Source organism: Bubalus bubalis, chromosome 17 (genome assembly GCF_019923935.1).
Source record: "Bubalus bubalis isolate 160015118507 breed Murrah chromosome 17, NDDB_SH_1, whole genome shotgun sequence".
Classification (NCBI taxonomy): domain Eukaryota; kingdom Metazoa; phylum Chordata; class Mammalia; order Artiodactyla; family Bovidae; genus Bubalus; species Bubalus bubalis.
The window spans coordinates 67,042,878-67,061,327 of NC_059173.1; the positions used below are offsets into that span (position 1 = coordinate 67,042,878).

General features: G+C 36.0%; 1 protein-coding gene across 8 annotated transcripts in view; it reads right to left on the minus strand.

Moving 5' to 3' along the window:
* FBXW7 (F-box and WD repeat domain containing 7) overlaps nucleotides 1-18,450 on the minus strand; it is a 230,164-nt gene that overhangs the window by 59,410 nt on the left and 152,304 nt on the right. Inside the window, exon 1 of one of the 8 annotated variants that reach the window (XM_006057572.4) lies at nucleotides 5,310-5,487. The exons of the other annotated variants lie outside the window; for them this stretch is intronic. Within the exon in view, the coding sequence (XP_006057634.1) occupies nucleotides 5,310-5,456 (147 nt within the window). The 5' untranslated portion in view covers nucleotides 5,457-5,487. Of the gene's footprint in view, nucleotides 1-5,309; nucleotides 5,488-18,450 lie in introns of those variants that run through there. 8 annotated transcript variants of the gene reach the window in all.

The window sequence follows — 18,450 nt, forward strand, 5'->3', positions numbered from 1 at the left end:
CGCTGTTCTGACTGGTTGCCTACCAAACACAGACCCGGCAGTATGACAAAGGTTCTCTCCTTAACCAAACTCTAATCAGGCTCCTTTGAGCTCTTTTTCAACTAGGCCCTGCCCTTGGGCATGTTCTCAAGAACCAAATTTTAGCAAGAATCCTGCTACATCACATTAACCAGAATTCCCCACCCTTGATATTGATCACATTCGGGACCCGAACCTCCCCCTCATATCTGCTGGGTCCGCCAGTCTCCCATCCCCCAGGTGATGTTTGACCACCTTGATTAGTTCATTTAACCAGTGTCATCCTGTTAGCCTTGATATTTCTTAGTAATTATCTACCATCAGACTTTCTAACCTGCTTTATGGCTGTAAATTTGTACTTTTAAGAGTTGAGCCCAATCTGCCTCCCCTACTGCGAGCCTCCCTAGTGGAAGTCCCTTCCCAGGTGGCACTAGTAGTAAAGAATCTGCCTGCCAATGCAGGAGATGTAAAGAGATGTGGGTTCAATCCCTGGGTTGGGAATCCACTCCAGTATTCTTGCCTGGAGAATCCCATGGACAGAGGAGCCTGTGAGGCTATAGTCCATAGGATCGCACATAGTCGGACATGACTGAAGCAACGTAGCATGCACAGAATAGTAATAGTCCCTACATGTACCACGACAGTCCTCCTGAACGTCTGTCTTGATTTTAACAAGGGTTATGAATAACTTTTTCTTTACCAGGTACCACCCCTCAGCTTATAAAGACAATAAATGTATATACTCTTTGAATATTTCTAGTTTTTTATGACTATAATCACTGCATCATCTGTGGGATAACTTTACAAATGAAACATTTTAAAAAGAGAGTACACAAAAAATACTCAATCTATAAATATAATATGCTACCAAAGTTATCTTTAGGTCAATTATTTGAAGCTTTGAATGAATTATTGTCAAAGAAACAATGTCAACATTGATATGTTCCCAGGCTTACCCTTCAAAATATAAACAGTGGTTGAAAAAAGTTTAAGTTCATTTTAAAAAGGTCAAAAAACATAGTAGAAAGAAAATAGCTACTACCTGTAGCACTGGAGAGTCCTGAGGTTAAACACCAGCTTTACTCTTTACCAAGAAAATTGGGGATAGGTAACTTGTTTGAGGCCTGGCTTTCAAGTATACCAAGTGGAGATAATACCTAACTTACAATATTAACAAACATTTAAAAATTAATTAAAATACATAAAATGGCTGGAGAATGCACAGTATATTTAGTAGGTTATTATACAATGATAGCAAGGGTTTCCTGGGGCTCAGTGGTAATGAACCCTCCTGCCAATATAAGAGATGCAGTCTGATCCCTGGGTTGGGAAGTTCCCCTAGAGAAGGAAATGGCAAGCTCTCCAGTATTCTTGCCTGGGAAATCCCATGGACAGAGGAGCCTGGCAAGTTATAGTCCATGGGATCACAAAAAATTCAGACACAACTCAGCGATTAACCAACAACTGTATATTGAGAAGGTAAATTAATAAGCAGTATGTAAAAATTCTAGTGATTAGGCACATAAACATTTTTCTCTACATAGCTACAAAAGAATTAGAAGAGAGAATCAAGATTTCTAAAGGAATGAAAGGCTTATGGCTCTAACAATCTTTCTAAAACTTAACTGTTAACTGAAACTTACATTCAAACAAAAAGATGTATGCACAAGAAGATTTACTATGGTAGTATTGTAATCCTAAAAACCTATGTCTCTGTTTCATGAATAAAGTTTTATTAAAACACAATCATGTCCATTTTCAAACAATGGCAGCTACTTTCAAATAATGGCAGAGCTCAGTAGTTCTATATGACTATCTGGTCCACAGAGCCCAAAATAGTTGCCGGCCCTCTGCAAAAAAAGGACCCTTGTGGACCCTTGACTTAAACTAATGCTAAAGAATCTGCCTGCAATGCAGGAGACATAGGTTTGATTCCTGGGTCACAAAAGTCCCCTGGAGGAGGGCATGGCAACACACTCCAGCATTCTTGCCTGGAGAATCCCAAGGACAGAGGAGCCTGGTAGGTTACAGTCCATAGGGTCACAAAGAGTCAGACGCGACTGAGCATGCATGTACGCAATGGTAACAATACACAGAGTGATATTAACTCAAATATTTTCTCAAATGACACAAATGTTCTATTTTAATTTTATCTCCATTTTCATTTTAAAGCAAAGCATTTATTTTTAAACATGGACATGGTACTTTAAACAGAACTTGGTATAGAATATAACTACTACAAAATTATTTTCAACTATCAGAAAACTAGTCATATATCTCATCGTTGCCTGAGCTCCGGGTTTCAGGGGAACAAGTTCTGCACCATACTGCCTGCCGCTCACCTCCCTACAGCGTCCACCAGCAGTTTGACCCCATTCCCTTACTCAGCTCTGCTGCTGCTGCTTATGCTACACAACTGGCATGTGGTTCAAATCCAAGAATATAAACGCTCTCTACAAACACATTTTTCTATAAACCAACAGTCAACCAGGTATCTTTAAAAGCCCGGATATAAACCATGAATTTCATGTCATTTGGAAATTTCTACCAAAAAGTAACACTGAAGAATAACCTCATGAGAATATTGTAAATGCTTAAAAGTCTCCAAACAAAAACAAAAAGAGTTCAAGATTTAAGCCTTAAAGTGAATTTTCTTTCAACATACTATTATTAATTGCAAGATACTATTATTTCTCTTATCATCAGAAAGCAAAAAATGGTGCCAGATAAGCTATGAAATTCCAACAAGACATATCCTAATTTCATATATGTTTAAAATGTAGAAAAATAATGTATCTTAGGATTTGGAAATATAGTATTACCATATAGGCATTCCAATTTCAAAGAAAAATAAAACAATTTTCCAGTGATTTTATAAACTAAGTTTTTCCTGTAAATTTTCTCTCCCTTTAAAGGATGGTCAGTTATTTTAGAAACCAAAATCATTTACATTATAGTAAATTAGACTAGCAGTACTGATAGTACTTAATGATGGAGTAAATTAATTCCGTGAAAGCATTTCAAGAGCTATAAATTGAAGTTGTAGTTATGAAAACTATTCCAAAGAATTTTTCACAATTTAAAAAATTATTTTATTGTGCAAACATTCAATAGATCAACACCTATGATGAATGGAGGGGCAATATCATATTTTTCAACTTTTAACAGGTCAAACCTACAGAGTCTTGTAAGAGGTCACACAGTATTATCTCACTACTTAGAAGAAAAAAATGGCCTACAAAACAGAGAAATCTACACACATGTGGTCAGTGTATAATAATCTGATTAAAAATGAAAGATATACTGGATGTTAGGTACAAAATATGATTAATTACATATAACACCAGAAGTCTTTTCAAAATCTTTGATAAAAAATACATTTAAAGTGTCTATCATTAACATTACTAAGGGAAAATAAGTAAGTTAAACAACAAAGAACATGTGAATCAATTTAAAGCTACTTTAAACCAGTTGCAAAAAGGAGGGGATAGGGATATAATTACACTAGCCCTCTAATATTTCTAGTAGTCAGAGTCAATGAGTTATGCAATAGTAAATTATTGGCAGGCAGTCTAAAAATGAGTGTGTTAATTCTGTTTTCTAACTATCTTCCCCTAATTTAGAATGATGTTCTAGTTTGAATTCTACTTTTCAAATTTAGTACTCTTCTGTAATAACAAATGCCAGGCTATAATTTAACGTTAACAGTAGCCTAGAAAAGTCGAACTGAATAGTGACCCTAGGAAACCCCCAAGGAAAGCCTTCAAGTTGTCTATTAAATTTTCTTAATAGAATCTGCTCCTGATTCTTTTAAGTTTCATGTAAAGATGAAGACAGAAAACATGCATTGTGACATAATGAAGTAATCCGTCATACACTGTACTTAAGTTTATTAGAAATATTCAACAAGAAAAAAATTATCTTGATTGTCAATATCTTAACCCCTCAATTAAAAAATTCCAATTTATTTTCCTTAATTTGATGGTTTACTTGTATTGATATTTTTTTACAGAAGTATTAAAATAAAAAATAATTTATTAATGACCTTAGAGAGGCTACTAGAGGCCTCTGTGTAAATGCTTAAATCAGAGCAGTGACCTCATTCAGAAGTTATAAAAGTGACAAAGCGAAAGAAGAAAAGATTTAAAGAAAACAAGAAACACTTTCTGAAAACATAGTAAAGAAGAAAATGAGGGGACAGAAAGATTTATATTTTATATTCAATGTTTAATTTGTATTACATTTAAAACCTACTTAAAATGCTTTTCAACATGGCTACCACTTATTTGGAGTAGAAGTAGAAACAGTTCAAAAACTAAAGTAATTAGAAAACGTATTTTTACAAAGGCTATTTAAGTCCCAGCAAATAAAGAGGAAAAATACTTTTCAGGTATTATAAGTTAACCTATTTGTTTAATAGAATATTTGTCTTTCAATTAAAAGAAAAGAGGAGAGAGTTAAAAAGGACTAAAACACTAATAGTACGGATATGTGCATCTCTGACAGGTATTTTTCGGTTTAATGTGTTCAGGATCCTAAACATATACTAGATCTAAAAATATATTACTCTAGTTAATAATTCAAAATGGCAATATGAAGTAACTCAAAAAATACAACAAAACCATTAATATAAACAGGGTCAAAACTTGGAGGGGAAGAGAATGTTATCCTGAAGAACATACAGAAAATCATAACCTGATTATAGATTAGTACAAATTCTACAAAATGTTTGTTACTTCAGGATTGTCTATATATAAACTATATCGTAACTGCCACACAACGGCACACTAGTTTTATTTTACATAACAGCAAAAAGTAATGTCACTATTATGTTAAGTTTAATTTAAAAAATAGTGATTTAAAAATAATCTAGCTTCAAGTGCCAGATAAACTCTTTATAAGAGCTAGATACTGTAATTCCCATGTTAAAGGACAGTCCCACCAGCTCTTTACTTTTCCCACAAAATAAAAACAATAAATTTGGGTTTTCAGTATTTGCCAACATATTTCAAAACATGGTTTTTAAATTTACCAATTTTAAGTAAGTTTAAACAATTCTAACACCATAAAAATAAATGAGAGAGACAAAAAGGTAAATTAGGTAACCTAGCCCTCAAGACTCTCTATCATGTTACTAAAACTGTCACTTACAGAAGTTTTCAGGGGCGACATAATGCTCCGATAGTTTTAGTTATAAATATCAATTGAAATTTGAAGCATGTTTTCACCAAAAGAGGCAGAAGTAGTTCATTTAAACAAATATTCCTGTTTTTCAAATGTGTGAGACTTACCCGTCTTCGACAAAAGGGGAGGCCTTGGGCAATGATGCTAATGCTAAATATCTTCATCACGGTTTGATGTGGTAGAGGCTCTTTTGCACTTTTAAGATCAACAGGAACCAAGCCATGGTTTAGAGTAGCCTTTCCCGGTTTTGACATTTTAAAACTCCTCTTGGCTGATGAACACTCTCTACATGTAATACAGGCACATTACTAAAAATTCTAGCCACCAAACTAAAATACAACTTTCTAATTAAAAAAAAAAAGGCTGAGAACCCAAGGCCTGCTGCTTTTGTCTTTCAACCTTCTCCTACCAAATGTCCTGACCTGTCTGAGGCTTGGTGAAGTGCAAACTATCCTAGAATAGCCAGGAATTATAAACTACTGAAGTGAAAGCTCCTGCTCCTGCCAGTCAAACAGCTGGTGAACCTCCCTTACAAAGTCAGTAAGACAACCAGAGCAGGGCTATGCTACAGGGTCCCTTTGAAAACTTCTCCAGTGACTAACCTAGGTATACTCCCTAGAAAGTGAAAGTAAACTTTTCTCTATAAAAATCCAAAAGTTAATCACTGTATTTTCTTTTGAATATTTATTGCCTTTCTTAAGCAAATATCAGCATTATTATTTTAGGAGTGTTTTGAACTGTGCTTCAAATTTAAGGGCAGTATTTATGCATGCTCAAAAACTATAAACATACATTTGTCCTATCTTAGAACGTCCTCATTCAGAATGAGCACTGTATCTTCAAGTGTTTGTCTTCAGTAAGCTCTTTTCCTCTTCCATACGTACCATTCTTTATCTCATACTCACTAAGACATTAAATCGACTCTAGTTCTGGATAGTTAATAATAAACACTTCAGGTTAGTCTTAACACGTGACATTTTAGTTGTTTGCAAATTTCAGTTCAAGCTCTATAATTCTGAAATACTTAGCAATTCCACTTGAAAGTATAACAGTCCCGTGACTGATTAAATATATTTTAAAACCCAAATATTTATAAATATAACCTGTGGTGTAACTAAAGTAAGATGAATACTGACTAACCAGCTCATCACAAATCCTTAGGGCCTAATTTCTCTGATATACCACAGTCAGATATATCTTTCTAAAACATGGAGATGGAATGTGCTATACAATCCACTTCTCAAGAACTCTGAATGGTTCCCCAATGCCTAAGATAAAGTTTGGAGATGAAAACTCTCCTCCAAGTGGCCCCAAACTCATCTTTCTAGCATTATCCCAAATAGTTTCCTAAATTAACCACTTATGCCACATTAATCTTTATGCTACATTTCATATGCAAGCCCACAAACTAGAACATTATGAAGATTTTAAAAAATCTTAGTGTGAGAATGGGTAGTAGTTTTGAAACAGATGATAGATAAAAGACGTGAACTATCCATTCACAATGCTCAGCCACTTAGCCTGTCCTCTCTTTCCGTTCTATTTTCTTCTTCCAATAGCCAGTCATCTCACTTCTCGCTCTTTTCAGCTGTATTTATAGATTTTTAGAATGTGATATGGAGAGAATTAGAAAAGAGAAATGTCAGAAATGGGTGATTTCTTCTTTGATTCTGGAGAGACCTATCTTACTAAATATTACGAAGTGGGTTGCTGGGAAGGCAATCCACACACAAGAAATACCCCTAGTCCAGCCATGATGCTATTTTCTTAAAGTACACCCTTCTCTGACATCACAATTTAAAATGAATTAATACTTGAAAATGCAAAATCATTAGCAGAGGTGACATTTTTAGTTATACAAAAGTAAACAACTGCATTCATCCAAGTAGATGGATATATATATCCATATATATATATATATATATTGGAGAAGGCAATGGTAACCCACTCCAGTACTCTTGCCTGGAAAATCCCATGGACAGAGGAGCCTGGTAGGCTGCAGTCCATGGGTCGCTAAGAGTCGGATATGACTGAGCGACTTTACCTTCACTTTTCACTTTCATGCATTGGAGAAGGAAATGGCAACCCACTGCAGTGTTCTTGCCTGGAGAATCCCAGGGACGAGGGAGCCTGGTGGGCTGCCATCTACGGGGTTGCACAGAGTCGGACACGACTGAAGTGACTTAGTGTGTGTATATATATATATATATATATATATATATATATAGACCAATAAGCACATGTAAAGATGCTCAATATCACTAAAAAAATCATTAGGGAAATGCAAATCAAAATTTCCCCATTAGGGAAATGCAAATCAAAACCTGAACCACACTGCACATCCATTAATATGGTTATTACTTATACACACACACAGAAAAATAAGAGTTAGCAATGATGTGGAGAAACTGGGACCCTTGTGTGCTGTTGGTGGGAATGTAAGACAGACATAGCTACTGCGGAAAATAGAGAGATTCCTCAAAAAATTACTATATGATCCAGCAATTCCACTTTTGGATGTACACCCAGAAGAACTAAAACCAGGGCTCACACAGATACTTGTCCACCCGTGTTCATAGCAGCGTTATTCACGAAAGCCGAGAGGTGGGGAAACAACCTAAGGAGCCACTGATGGACGAACGGGTGCAAACAAAGAACATCATTCAGCCTGAAGAGCAAGAAAATTCAGACATAACATAGGTACATTTTGAAGATAAGTGAAATAACTCAGTCAAAAAGGAAAAATATTGTATGATTCCACTTATATGCGGAATGAGGAGCTAGTGTTCAAAGGGCACAGAATTTCTGTTGGAAAAGATAACAAGTTCTGGAGATGACAGTGCTAACGGTGCAGAACACTGTGAATGCGCTTAAAGCCAACGAACTGTACACTTAAGCATGGCAAATTTTATGTTATAGGTGTTTAATCACAACAAAAACAATGCTTTAATAAAAAAGGATATGACTAAGAATACTACTATAATCACTGGGGGGAAAAACCAATAGAGATCTAGGGATAGGAGAGAAGGTACTAGAAAACTGTAAGTTGATACGAGAGAAAAAGCTGAGACTGATATCTAAGAAAAACACGTCTACGGCCCCACTGAACTATTTACTACCTTGCAGAACGAATGTCTCTAGCCTCATTCTAGTCTTGGCATTTCATCCGGTTCTCACTTTATTTCTTAACACAAGTATAATCTTTTAAAAAAAAAAAAAAATAACCTTCAGTTGTCTAGTGTTTTTTTCTCCTTATTAGGAAAATCCCTTTGTTGAAGCTGCTCATGCAGAATGCCCTCCTCCAAGTTACTATCAGTGTCTACTTTGTTAATACAGCTTTATGCAGACTGACATTATTCTTTAAAAAAAAAAAAAAATCTCTCTCAGTGATAGCTCTGAAATTAGTTAGTTAATTAACCCCTCAAAATTCATTTCTTAGAACCACATAGAAGATATACTTTAAACTATGGTGTTATTTCAATCCAGAAAAATTAGAAGAGTGTACTATATTCCACTCGTTTAACTGTTCTGTAGAGAAAAACGAATCAGATCAACTCCAATTTCAACTTGCACTTAATAAAGATACCATACTGAAAATCAGCTTTCCCTTTTCTATCCAAAAACTTTGTAATCACATGCATTTACAGGTAGATAGCTTGAAGGTAAGGATGACATGAAGTTCTCTAATCTTCTTGGATTCTGACCCTAAAGCCGGGAAAGAGGAGGAGATTTGGAATTGTAAAGAATTTGGACTGGGGAAATTAAAACTAAAATAAACAGGGCTCATTTTACTGCTTTTAAGAGGGCAAAATTATTAAAAATGAAAAACTAGTTTTACTTCCTCAGAAATTATTTGTGGTAATAATAGAAATGAGCATTAAAGCAGTTTTGACCATTAAATGTTGTGTTTTACACTAGATATCAAGTTTTGGTACACACAAAGCGGTGACATTCTAATTTAACTCATTTTTAAAATCAGTAAGTAGCTGCCCTCAACTGGATAGTATGGAGCATTGCAACTCAAGCAAACACTTAAATTACGTGTCTACAATACACGTCTGTGAAAAATAGACAATATTAGTGATTGAGCAAAGTGAGTACCAATTCCCAAACTACTGTTTCATCTTTTTTCTGAGCAATCAGGTTAACAGTACTTGTAAAGCAACGTTCTAAATCAGCACGTGTGTGTGCTCAGTCGTATCCGACTCTGCAACCCCATGGACTGTACCCTGCCAGGCTCCTCTGTCCATGGGATTCTCCAGGCAATAATACTGTAGTGGGCTGCCATTTCCTTCTTCACTAAATCAGCATGGAAATGACCAAAATACAAAATCTTCAAATACAGAAGAAAACCCTAGTCAATGAAGGACTGTACACAACATGTAGGAAAACCCCAATGGCTAATATTTTAAAATGCAGCTAGTTCCATGTGTTCAAGAAAAAGAATTTTTGGTCTAAATTATGCTTTTAGAAACATTAAAGATAACCTTAATTATGAACCCCCATCCAAACTGGGATTTTTCAAAACAGACAAGCTCTTTTTAAAATGGTATCAACAAATATTACTGAAGTATCATAAGTCAGTCGAAATATTGATACTGGAGTCAAACTGCCATAGTTCAAAGCCGGGTTCCATCATTTGTTAGTGCTATGTCCTTAAATTAATGCCTCTATGCTTCAATTTCATCTCTACAGAACTTACCTCACAGGACAGTTATCAAGATTGCATCAGTTAATGTAAGCGAGACACAGAACAATGCTTTACATTAGTAAGTGCTCAACACTGCTAGCTGCCATTGCTACTAGGATAAAAAAAACCATAGAGCTTTGTAGATTACATTTCAACCTTAACAATCACCAAGAAAGCAAAGATGCAAAATCCAGCTATGATAATTTTGGACTAGAATGTTTTAAAACACAATCCTCAACAATTTTTACAAAGACTTCTTAAATTCTTTCAAAATTTTATTTAAAAATTAAGCTGGAACATTTTAGTAGTTGTGTTGTAGCATTTTAAGATTCCAGATATCACTATCCATCCAAAAAGAACTCAATATTGGGGAAGCTATGATAGAGAGAAGATTCTCTATTCAAGATATTTTACCTGCTTATCACTCTCTGATTTTCTTTCTTCTAAACATTTGCATTAGCCACAGATTATTAAAATATAAATGCTACATGTAACAAAATACCAATGATATGGTATTTCTAAAATGTATTACACTTCCATACATTCCAATTCTCTTACAACAATGATAAGATTTACAGCAGCGTATTCTGGATTTTGACTGCTTCTTTCATTCATTATTATATAGAAGGCCTGTGATTTAACTGCTCCAGACCAAAGTCCACAGCATATGAGCAGCATAAAGATTTTCTATTTTTCATAAACTATTCTTGAATCAGCTAAAACAAATCACTTGGGAAGATACAAATTAACCTGTAAGTATTTCTAATTTTGTACCGTAAGTTTTCAAAGTCTCATATCAAAAACTTTTGACAGGGAAACTATCATTTATTAATGTCTGTGAATTTAAGCAACAAGTGACTTACTCTTTTGTATTAACAGAAAAAGAAAATTTCCAGATTCCAAAAATTATACTACCACTGAGCACCGAAGAATTGATGCTTTTGAACTGTGGTGTTGGAGAAGACTCGTGAGAGTCCCTTGGACTGCAAAAAGATCCAACCAGTCCATCCTAAAGGAGATCAGTGCTGGGTGTTCATTGGAAGGACTGATGCTGAAGCTGAAACTCCAATACTTTGGCCACCTCATGTGAAGAGTGGACTCACTGGAAAAGACCCTGATCCTGGGAGGGATTGAGGGCGGGAGGAGAAGGGGACGACAGAGGATGAGATGGCTGGATGGCATCACAGACTCGATGGACATGACTTTGGGTAAATTCTGGCAGTTGGTGATGGACAGGGAGGCCTGGCGTGCTGCGATTCATGGGGTCGCAAAGAGTCGGACACGACTGAGCGACTGAACTCAACTGAAAGAGGAATAAATCAGAATCAATATCCTTTTGAGATGAAAATATGGTATTATAAAGCATATTCGTTTCTTCTGGGATACAGAGTGAGGCAGATTACTCTCTGTATCTAAGTCATTATTTTTTAGTCTTTCCTAACCGTAGGTTGTTCTTGTTCAATCACTATGTCATGTTCGACACTTTGCGACTGAAACATCAGGCTCCTCTGTCCTTCACTATCTCCCAGAGTTTGCTCAAATTCATGTACACTGAATCAGTCATGCTATCTAACCATCTTATCCTCTGCCACCCTCTTCTCCTTTTGCCTTCAATCTTTCCCAGGATAGGGTCTTTTCAAATGAGTTGGCTCTTGGCATCCAAGCCAAAGTCCTGGAGCTTCAGCTTCAGCATCAGCCCTTCCAACAAATATTCAGAGTTGATTTCCTTTAGGATTGACTGGCTTAATCTCCTTGCTGTCCAAGGGACTCTCAAAAGTCTTCTTCAGCACCACAGTTCAAAAGCATCAATTCTTTGGTGCTCAGCCTTCTTTAAGGTCCAAACTCTCAAGTCCATACATGAATACTGGAAAAACAATAGCTTCGACCATATTGACCTTTGTCAGCAAAATGATGATTCTGCTTTTTAACACGCTATCTAGGTTTCTCACAGTTTTCCTTCCAAGGAGCAAGCATCTCTTAATTTCATGTTTACCAAACTGGCATAAATGGTGACATTTGGAGTGCATTTGACTTTTTTAAATGAGTAACTGACTTTGGATTTTGTTCCCATATTTTGCCTTAGAACTTTAGTTGTTAATATCAAGATGATACTTTTCCTCACTATTTTCATTAAACGTTTAAAGAAATATTTGTGATAAAACAAAAACCCAACTCTTGGGTTGCATTAAGTATTTCAGAAATGTCTAGTATGAAGTTCTCAGTGACTATAACATACCTTGCCTCAAGATCAAGTCCAACTCTTACAGTCTGTGCTGGGTTACCCCAGCTGTTAAAACTGGTCTTACACAGCTGCTCTCCAAGAATTTAGCAGATGATTATTATAGCTACACCTTTAAGTCAACAATGACAAAAATGACATAGTAATTACAGGTATTTCAATCATGCAAAAACTTCATGTGATGATAGAATAATTTAAAAGCAACTTAATTTTCTCCCATTCACAAATAAAACTTTAGTACAAGAAAGAAGACAAAAACTTCTTTAATTTCAGGTTTTTAAGGTTCATAATTTAACTTACTTTCATGAGCAAGTTTAAGCACAAAATTTCATTAATCTTTCAGTTAAACTAAAGACATTTTATCAACCATTTATTTCTCTCATAAAAACTCTGAAAAATGCTAAAGACCAGGGATTAATAAATAAGGACATAATACTATACTTCTTTAAAGTACCATAAGTAATATAGGGTTTTGTTTTTTTCTATACCTTAAAAAAATTAAACTGAGCTATAATGCAGAAGTTCACCAAATTGATGACTTAATACATTGTAGGAATTTATCCTATGAAAAATAAATATAAGGTATCTGACAGTGTTAACAATTTAAGAAATTAAATAGTAAGGAGGGGGAGATAATTATATTTCCTACACTGTTGAATTTTTGATGCAATTGTAAGTAAAAATCAGTTATTTTGAGTGAGGTAAACATAGTTCTATGACGTCAGTTATACAATTTACAGTAATATACTATCACAGCATCTGAGATTTAACAATATTCACTGAATAATTTATTCATTATAAATATTCACTTATCAATATTCACCTCAAATTTAAGTGCAGAATTATTTTGAGTATAGAAAATATTTTAATATCTTGAATGGGTTGACAGCTGATTCCATCAGCCCCTTTACACTGTCAAAATACATAGTCAACAAAATACATCATCTGATAACATCAACATTAATTTTATAGCTGAAGTTAAACTAAACTGAAAGTTCAAGTTTTCATTCTTCCCAATAAATAAAACACTGTTTATCAAGAAAGATTAAAAGCAAAGAAAACGACAAAATTCGGTCCCTATAGTAATGATTATGCCTGAAACAGAAAGCTCTCAGGATGGAGGGGGGGCAGTCTAGGGATGCTAGGAGACTCTGAGATCAACAGGAGATCTAAAGGAAGTTTGCAGCTACAGAGCCTAGAAAAAAATATACGTATTATTTCAGAGTGGTACAATGACGTGAGGGAAGGATAAAACACTGACTTGAGTTCCTTCCTAGTAGGCCATGATTTCTTTCACTTAATATCATGACAAGACTGTGAGGTAGCATTCACCTACATCTTAAGGAATTACACAAAATACAGATATTACATATGAAATCTGTTTTAGTGAGTCTGATTTTTATGAAGTACAAATGAAAAACATAAACAATAAGTTATAAGAGCAAAGAAATGACCTCCCATAGCACACTGGGCTTCTCAAAGATGGTCACAGCAACGCCCCCCATCTTTGCAATCTGTTCTGACAGCACACTGCGACACTCCTTCCATTGAGAAGTGAGTCTGTTTCAACCAAGACAGAATGTGACTTCCTAGGATAAGCTGTAAGCAGGAGACTCCATACCCCTCTCACTTGCTGGAATACTCACAAGGTGGCTCTGCTGTAAGCAGTCTGACTGCCCTGAGGCACAATACCATGAAGCAGCCCAAACCAACCCAGGTGAGAAGACTGCATCTGGGTAAGTCCCGAGACCACACGAGGAGGAAAAGACTCTTGGCTAGCCTCCAGCTGTTCCAGACACCTGGGATTTCATCCCCAGCTACCATCTGACCTCAACCCTAAATCGACAATGCCCAACTGAGCCCTTTCTAAATTCATAACCTACAAAAACAATGAGAAATAATAAAATAAATGTTATTTGCAAAACTTTGGGGTGCCAGTTAGGTGGCAATAGATAACTGAAACATCTTACCGAACAAGGAGCTCCAAGAACACTGGTTTACTGTTGTAACACGATAAACAGTCATCCTAGTAGAACTTTCATTTCAAAATTTAATGAGAATGGAAAAGATAACACGTGAGCTAGAATGAAAATTTAAATGAGTAAGTATTTGGAGATTGGTAAAAACTTTGGTGACAAATTCCCACCTTGATAATGCCCATTAGAAATGTGGCATTTAGCAAGTCTCTGGTTATTTTAATAATAAATTTGACAAACTGTTACATACTGGAGAAGGCAATGGCACCCCACTCCAGCACTCTTGCCTGGAAAATCCCATGGACGGAGGAGCCTGGTGGGCTGCAGTCCATGGGGTTGCTTCGAGTCGGACACGACTGAGCGACTTCCCTTTCACTTTTCACTTTCACGCATTGGAGAAGGAAATGGCAACCCAGTCCAGTGTTCTTGCCTGGAGAATCCCAGGGACGGCGGAGCCTGGTGGGCTGCCGTCTATGAGGTCGCTTCGAGTCGGACACGACTGAGCAACTGCACTTTCACTTTTCACTTTCATGCATTGGAGAAGGAAATGGCAACCCACTCCACTGTTCTTGCCTGGAGAATCCCAGGGATGGCGGAGCCTGGTGGGCTGCCATCTATGGGGTCGCACAGAGTTGGCCACGACTGAAGCGACTTAGCAGCAGCAGTTACATATTACTTTGACTTGGATTTATATCCAAACTAGTTTAATATGTGACTAAGAAAGGAAAAATCAACTCACTTTTTCTGTTTCCTACAATCACGCCTTTGTCTTCATTCTAAGCAAAATTCAAATGCCTAGAGAGGCGTGCAGGTAAAATAAAGGAGAGAAACAGGTCAGGGTTAAGGACTAGAAAGGCCACTTAAAAGGTATTTTAACTGCTGTCATGTAAACACATGAACCTAGTGAGGCCAGACAGTCTACATTTGCAAAAGAAGGTGAAGGATCAATATTTTTTATGTGAACTTTACAGATTTTCATGTATTTGCAACATATTTAAATTTGTTTTAAAAAATCACTACATAAAGATATTAATTTGCAATCTCTGCTCTGTTCTTTTCTAAGGAAACATAAAAATATAATAAAGATTAAATATAAGATTACTGATTTCTAAATGATAAAGAATAATGATTCTAAATGTTTTAATCTTCTTTTCTATAAAAGGTAACAGAGAGAAACAAGAAATAAGCCAGAAAACTGAAAATTTAAGTAATAAACATTATAGATGCACCTCAGCATATTTAAATTTTTTACCCATTAGACCCTAAAACAGATGGTGGTATATTGGTAAAGTACAAACAATTCATTCCTGACAATTAAATTTATAATGTTGACATATAAAACCAACATCTATAGCTAACCAAATGAATGACTCTTGGCACTTAGTTCTTAAAATTGACCAGTATTCTCTTCATATGTCCATTTTTCATTTGCATCTGATTTCAAAACCTAGAAATTGCCATTTAAGGCCAATCAGAAACATTGGGGGGGGGGGGGCATTTTTCACTTTGAAAGTACAGCATCTTCTAAAAGCAACTGTTATTCTAAAGCACAGAAGTCATCTTTAATAGGAGCATTAGCAAAGACCACTGAACAGAAGAACATGGTACATTTCAATGAAATATCCTTTTCTGGAACCATCCCGCCCAATCTTATACATTATTTTTATCCCTGGTGACCTATAAATATAATCATCATTCTTCTATTTATACTTCATATAATTAGAGGTTAAAGTTTACAGGCAAAGTGCTACTCTGACAATAATTCTTATCATTAGGAGGAATCGAGTCTATGTTCTACACCAGACACATCTAGCAGCTTACACCAACACTTTAAAAAATGTGTTTGCTAAAATAGATTCTAAGGAGACACCATTTTTACTTAAATTATTCTTCCATTAGTAAAGACCACTTTACAAAATGTGTTCACTAAAATAGATTCTAAGGAGAGACCATTTTTACTTAAATTATTCTTCCATTAGTAAAGACTGCTTTTGTTTGTTTATAATAATCTAACTATGAAAAATAAAGATATTTCCATAGTATCAAGCAGTAATTCTAGAATTTCTACAGAAGTACCAAAGAGAATTTTCTCTTGCATATATTCCAGTTCCAGCTATTCAATTCAGAAACTTGCATTACTGAATACAACTAGTCCTCATGTGAGGACTCAAAGCCCCAGGATTACGAAAAGTACTTTTGGGTTTTCTTTCAAATCCCTTCCAAGTTTAACATTAACAACCAAATTAGGAAAACAAATACCTGTCAGGGAGAAAAACCACTTTACAGTTAGTACTAACAAAATTTACCATATCAAACAGCTGAACTCTATGCTAAAAGTCAAAATAACTTAGACAAAAATTAGTGGAATAGTTTCAACCCACCTAAGACAGCTGATATCTTTGAAACTAAAAATATTTTGCATAATATTTTCTAGCCTGTACTAGTCTATTAAGCTAGCCTTAGCACAATCTTTTTACATTACAATAGATCTTATGAAATATAATACTTAACACTTCATTAAGGATTTATTATCTTCCAGTTACTTTCTAAGTACTTTACAAACATTATCTCATTGAATCCTCTTAATAATACTGACAATTATTATTATTATCAGTATCATAATAGTAATTATGATACTGCTACTGCTAAGTCACTTCAGTCGTGTCCGACTCTGTGCGACCCCATAGACGGCAGCCCACCAGGCTCCCCCATCCCTGGGATTCTCCAGGCAAGAACACTGGAGTGGATTGCCATTTCCTTCTCCAATGCATGAAAGTGAAAACTGAAAGTGAAGTCATGCAATCTGTCCGACTCTTTGAGACCCCATGGACTGCAGCCCACCAGGCTCCTCCGTCCATGGGATTTTCCAGGCAAGAGTACTGGAGTGGAGTGCCACTGCCTTCTCCAAATTATGATACTACTATCATCCTTAACACTGTATAAAAAAGGTTAACAGTTTGCCCAAGGTCAAAGTGCCATGAAATGACAGACCTAGTACTTAAAACCTTCACAGTCTTGACTTCAGAGATCACAATCTTGTGCTCAGTTGCTGAGTCCTGTCCGACTCTTTGCAGCCCCATGGACTGTAGCCCACCAGGCTTCTCTGTCCATGGGATTTTCCATGCAAAAACACTGGAGTGGGTTGCCATTTCCTTCTCCAGGGGATCTTCCTGATCCAGGGACTGAACCTGCATCTTTTGTATCCCCTGCACTGGCAGGCAGATTCTTTACCACTTTACTTACCAGTATTTAAAAGCATTGATGTGTTTGTTACAGATGTTATGCTATTGAGGGCACTGCCTACTGAATCACTCACGAAGCCCCATGTGAGTAATTCTTTTTATATATTATTAGGGAAGGGGGTTTGTGTGTGTGAGAGAGACCGACATACTTTCCCTTGAGAGGACTCAGCACTTTCTCCTCTTAATTTTATCATAAGGAAGCACACAGACTGTCCAAGGTTACACAAACTTTAATCTACATTAAAATCATGTAGGAGTTTGTTAAAAATACATATTCCTTGGTTAAGTAGTTCTGGAGTGTAACCCAGCAAGTTGCACTTTTAGTAAGCATTCCAGATGTTTCTGATGGGTCACACTTGAAGGAATACTAGTCCTTATGAGTGGCCAGTTTAGTTCAGTTTAATTGCTCAGTTGTGTCTGACTCTTTGTGACCCCAAAGACCAACCTGTAACAGCTTAGTCCAACTCATCATAACCCACTCCTTACCTCTTCTCACAGCTTTGTCTTTATAGTCTACTCCGCTATTTTCCCTGGTTCTGATCGTCATGTACACTTGATTATTTTATGTGTTTATATATATATGCCACATAAAATTCCTTGTGAAAGTTAGGATACAATTTCTTTTAAACAGGGCTAATTCATTTGGCAGTTCACTACCTAAAAAGGTCCTTGGGTTCCTGCTAAGACCCTGTGCTCTCTATACGGTGCTCTTCTGCTCCAGCCAACTCAAAATGTCCTTAACGGATGAAAACTATTTTAATTTTGCAATGACTGATTAACAGCACACTCTTCTTCCACATATCATGTCCACTGGAAATGGGTGTCTATGGGTCAAACCAGCTCACAGAAATGCTTCTGAAAAATGTGGATGCCAACATACAAAAAATTGCGAAATTATCATTGAAAAATCTGGAATTACAGTGCAACTTGAAAAACTGGAAAATAGGCAATATTAAGATCCCAAGTTTTAGTCACCCCCTTTATTTAAAGATGTTTTGGCTCCCCAGGTAGTATACTTAGGCTATTTCATTAATTTCATTCATTTAAATTACCTTTCTGGCCCCTATGCCTCAAGTCTGTGCCTCCTATAAACTGTGATGG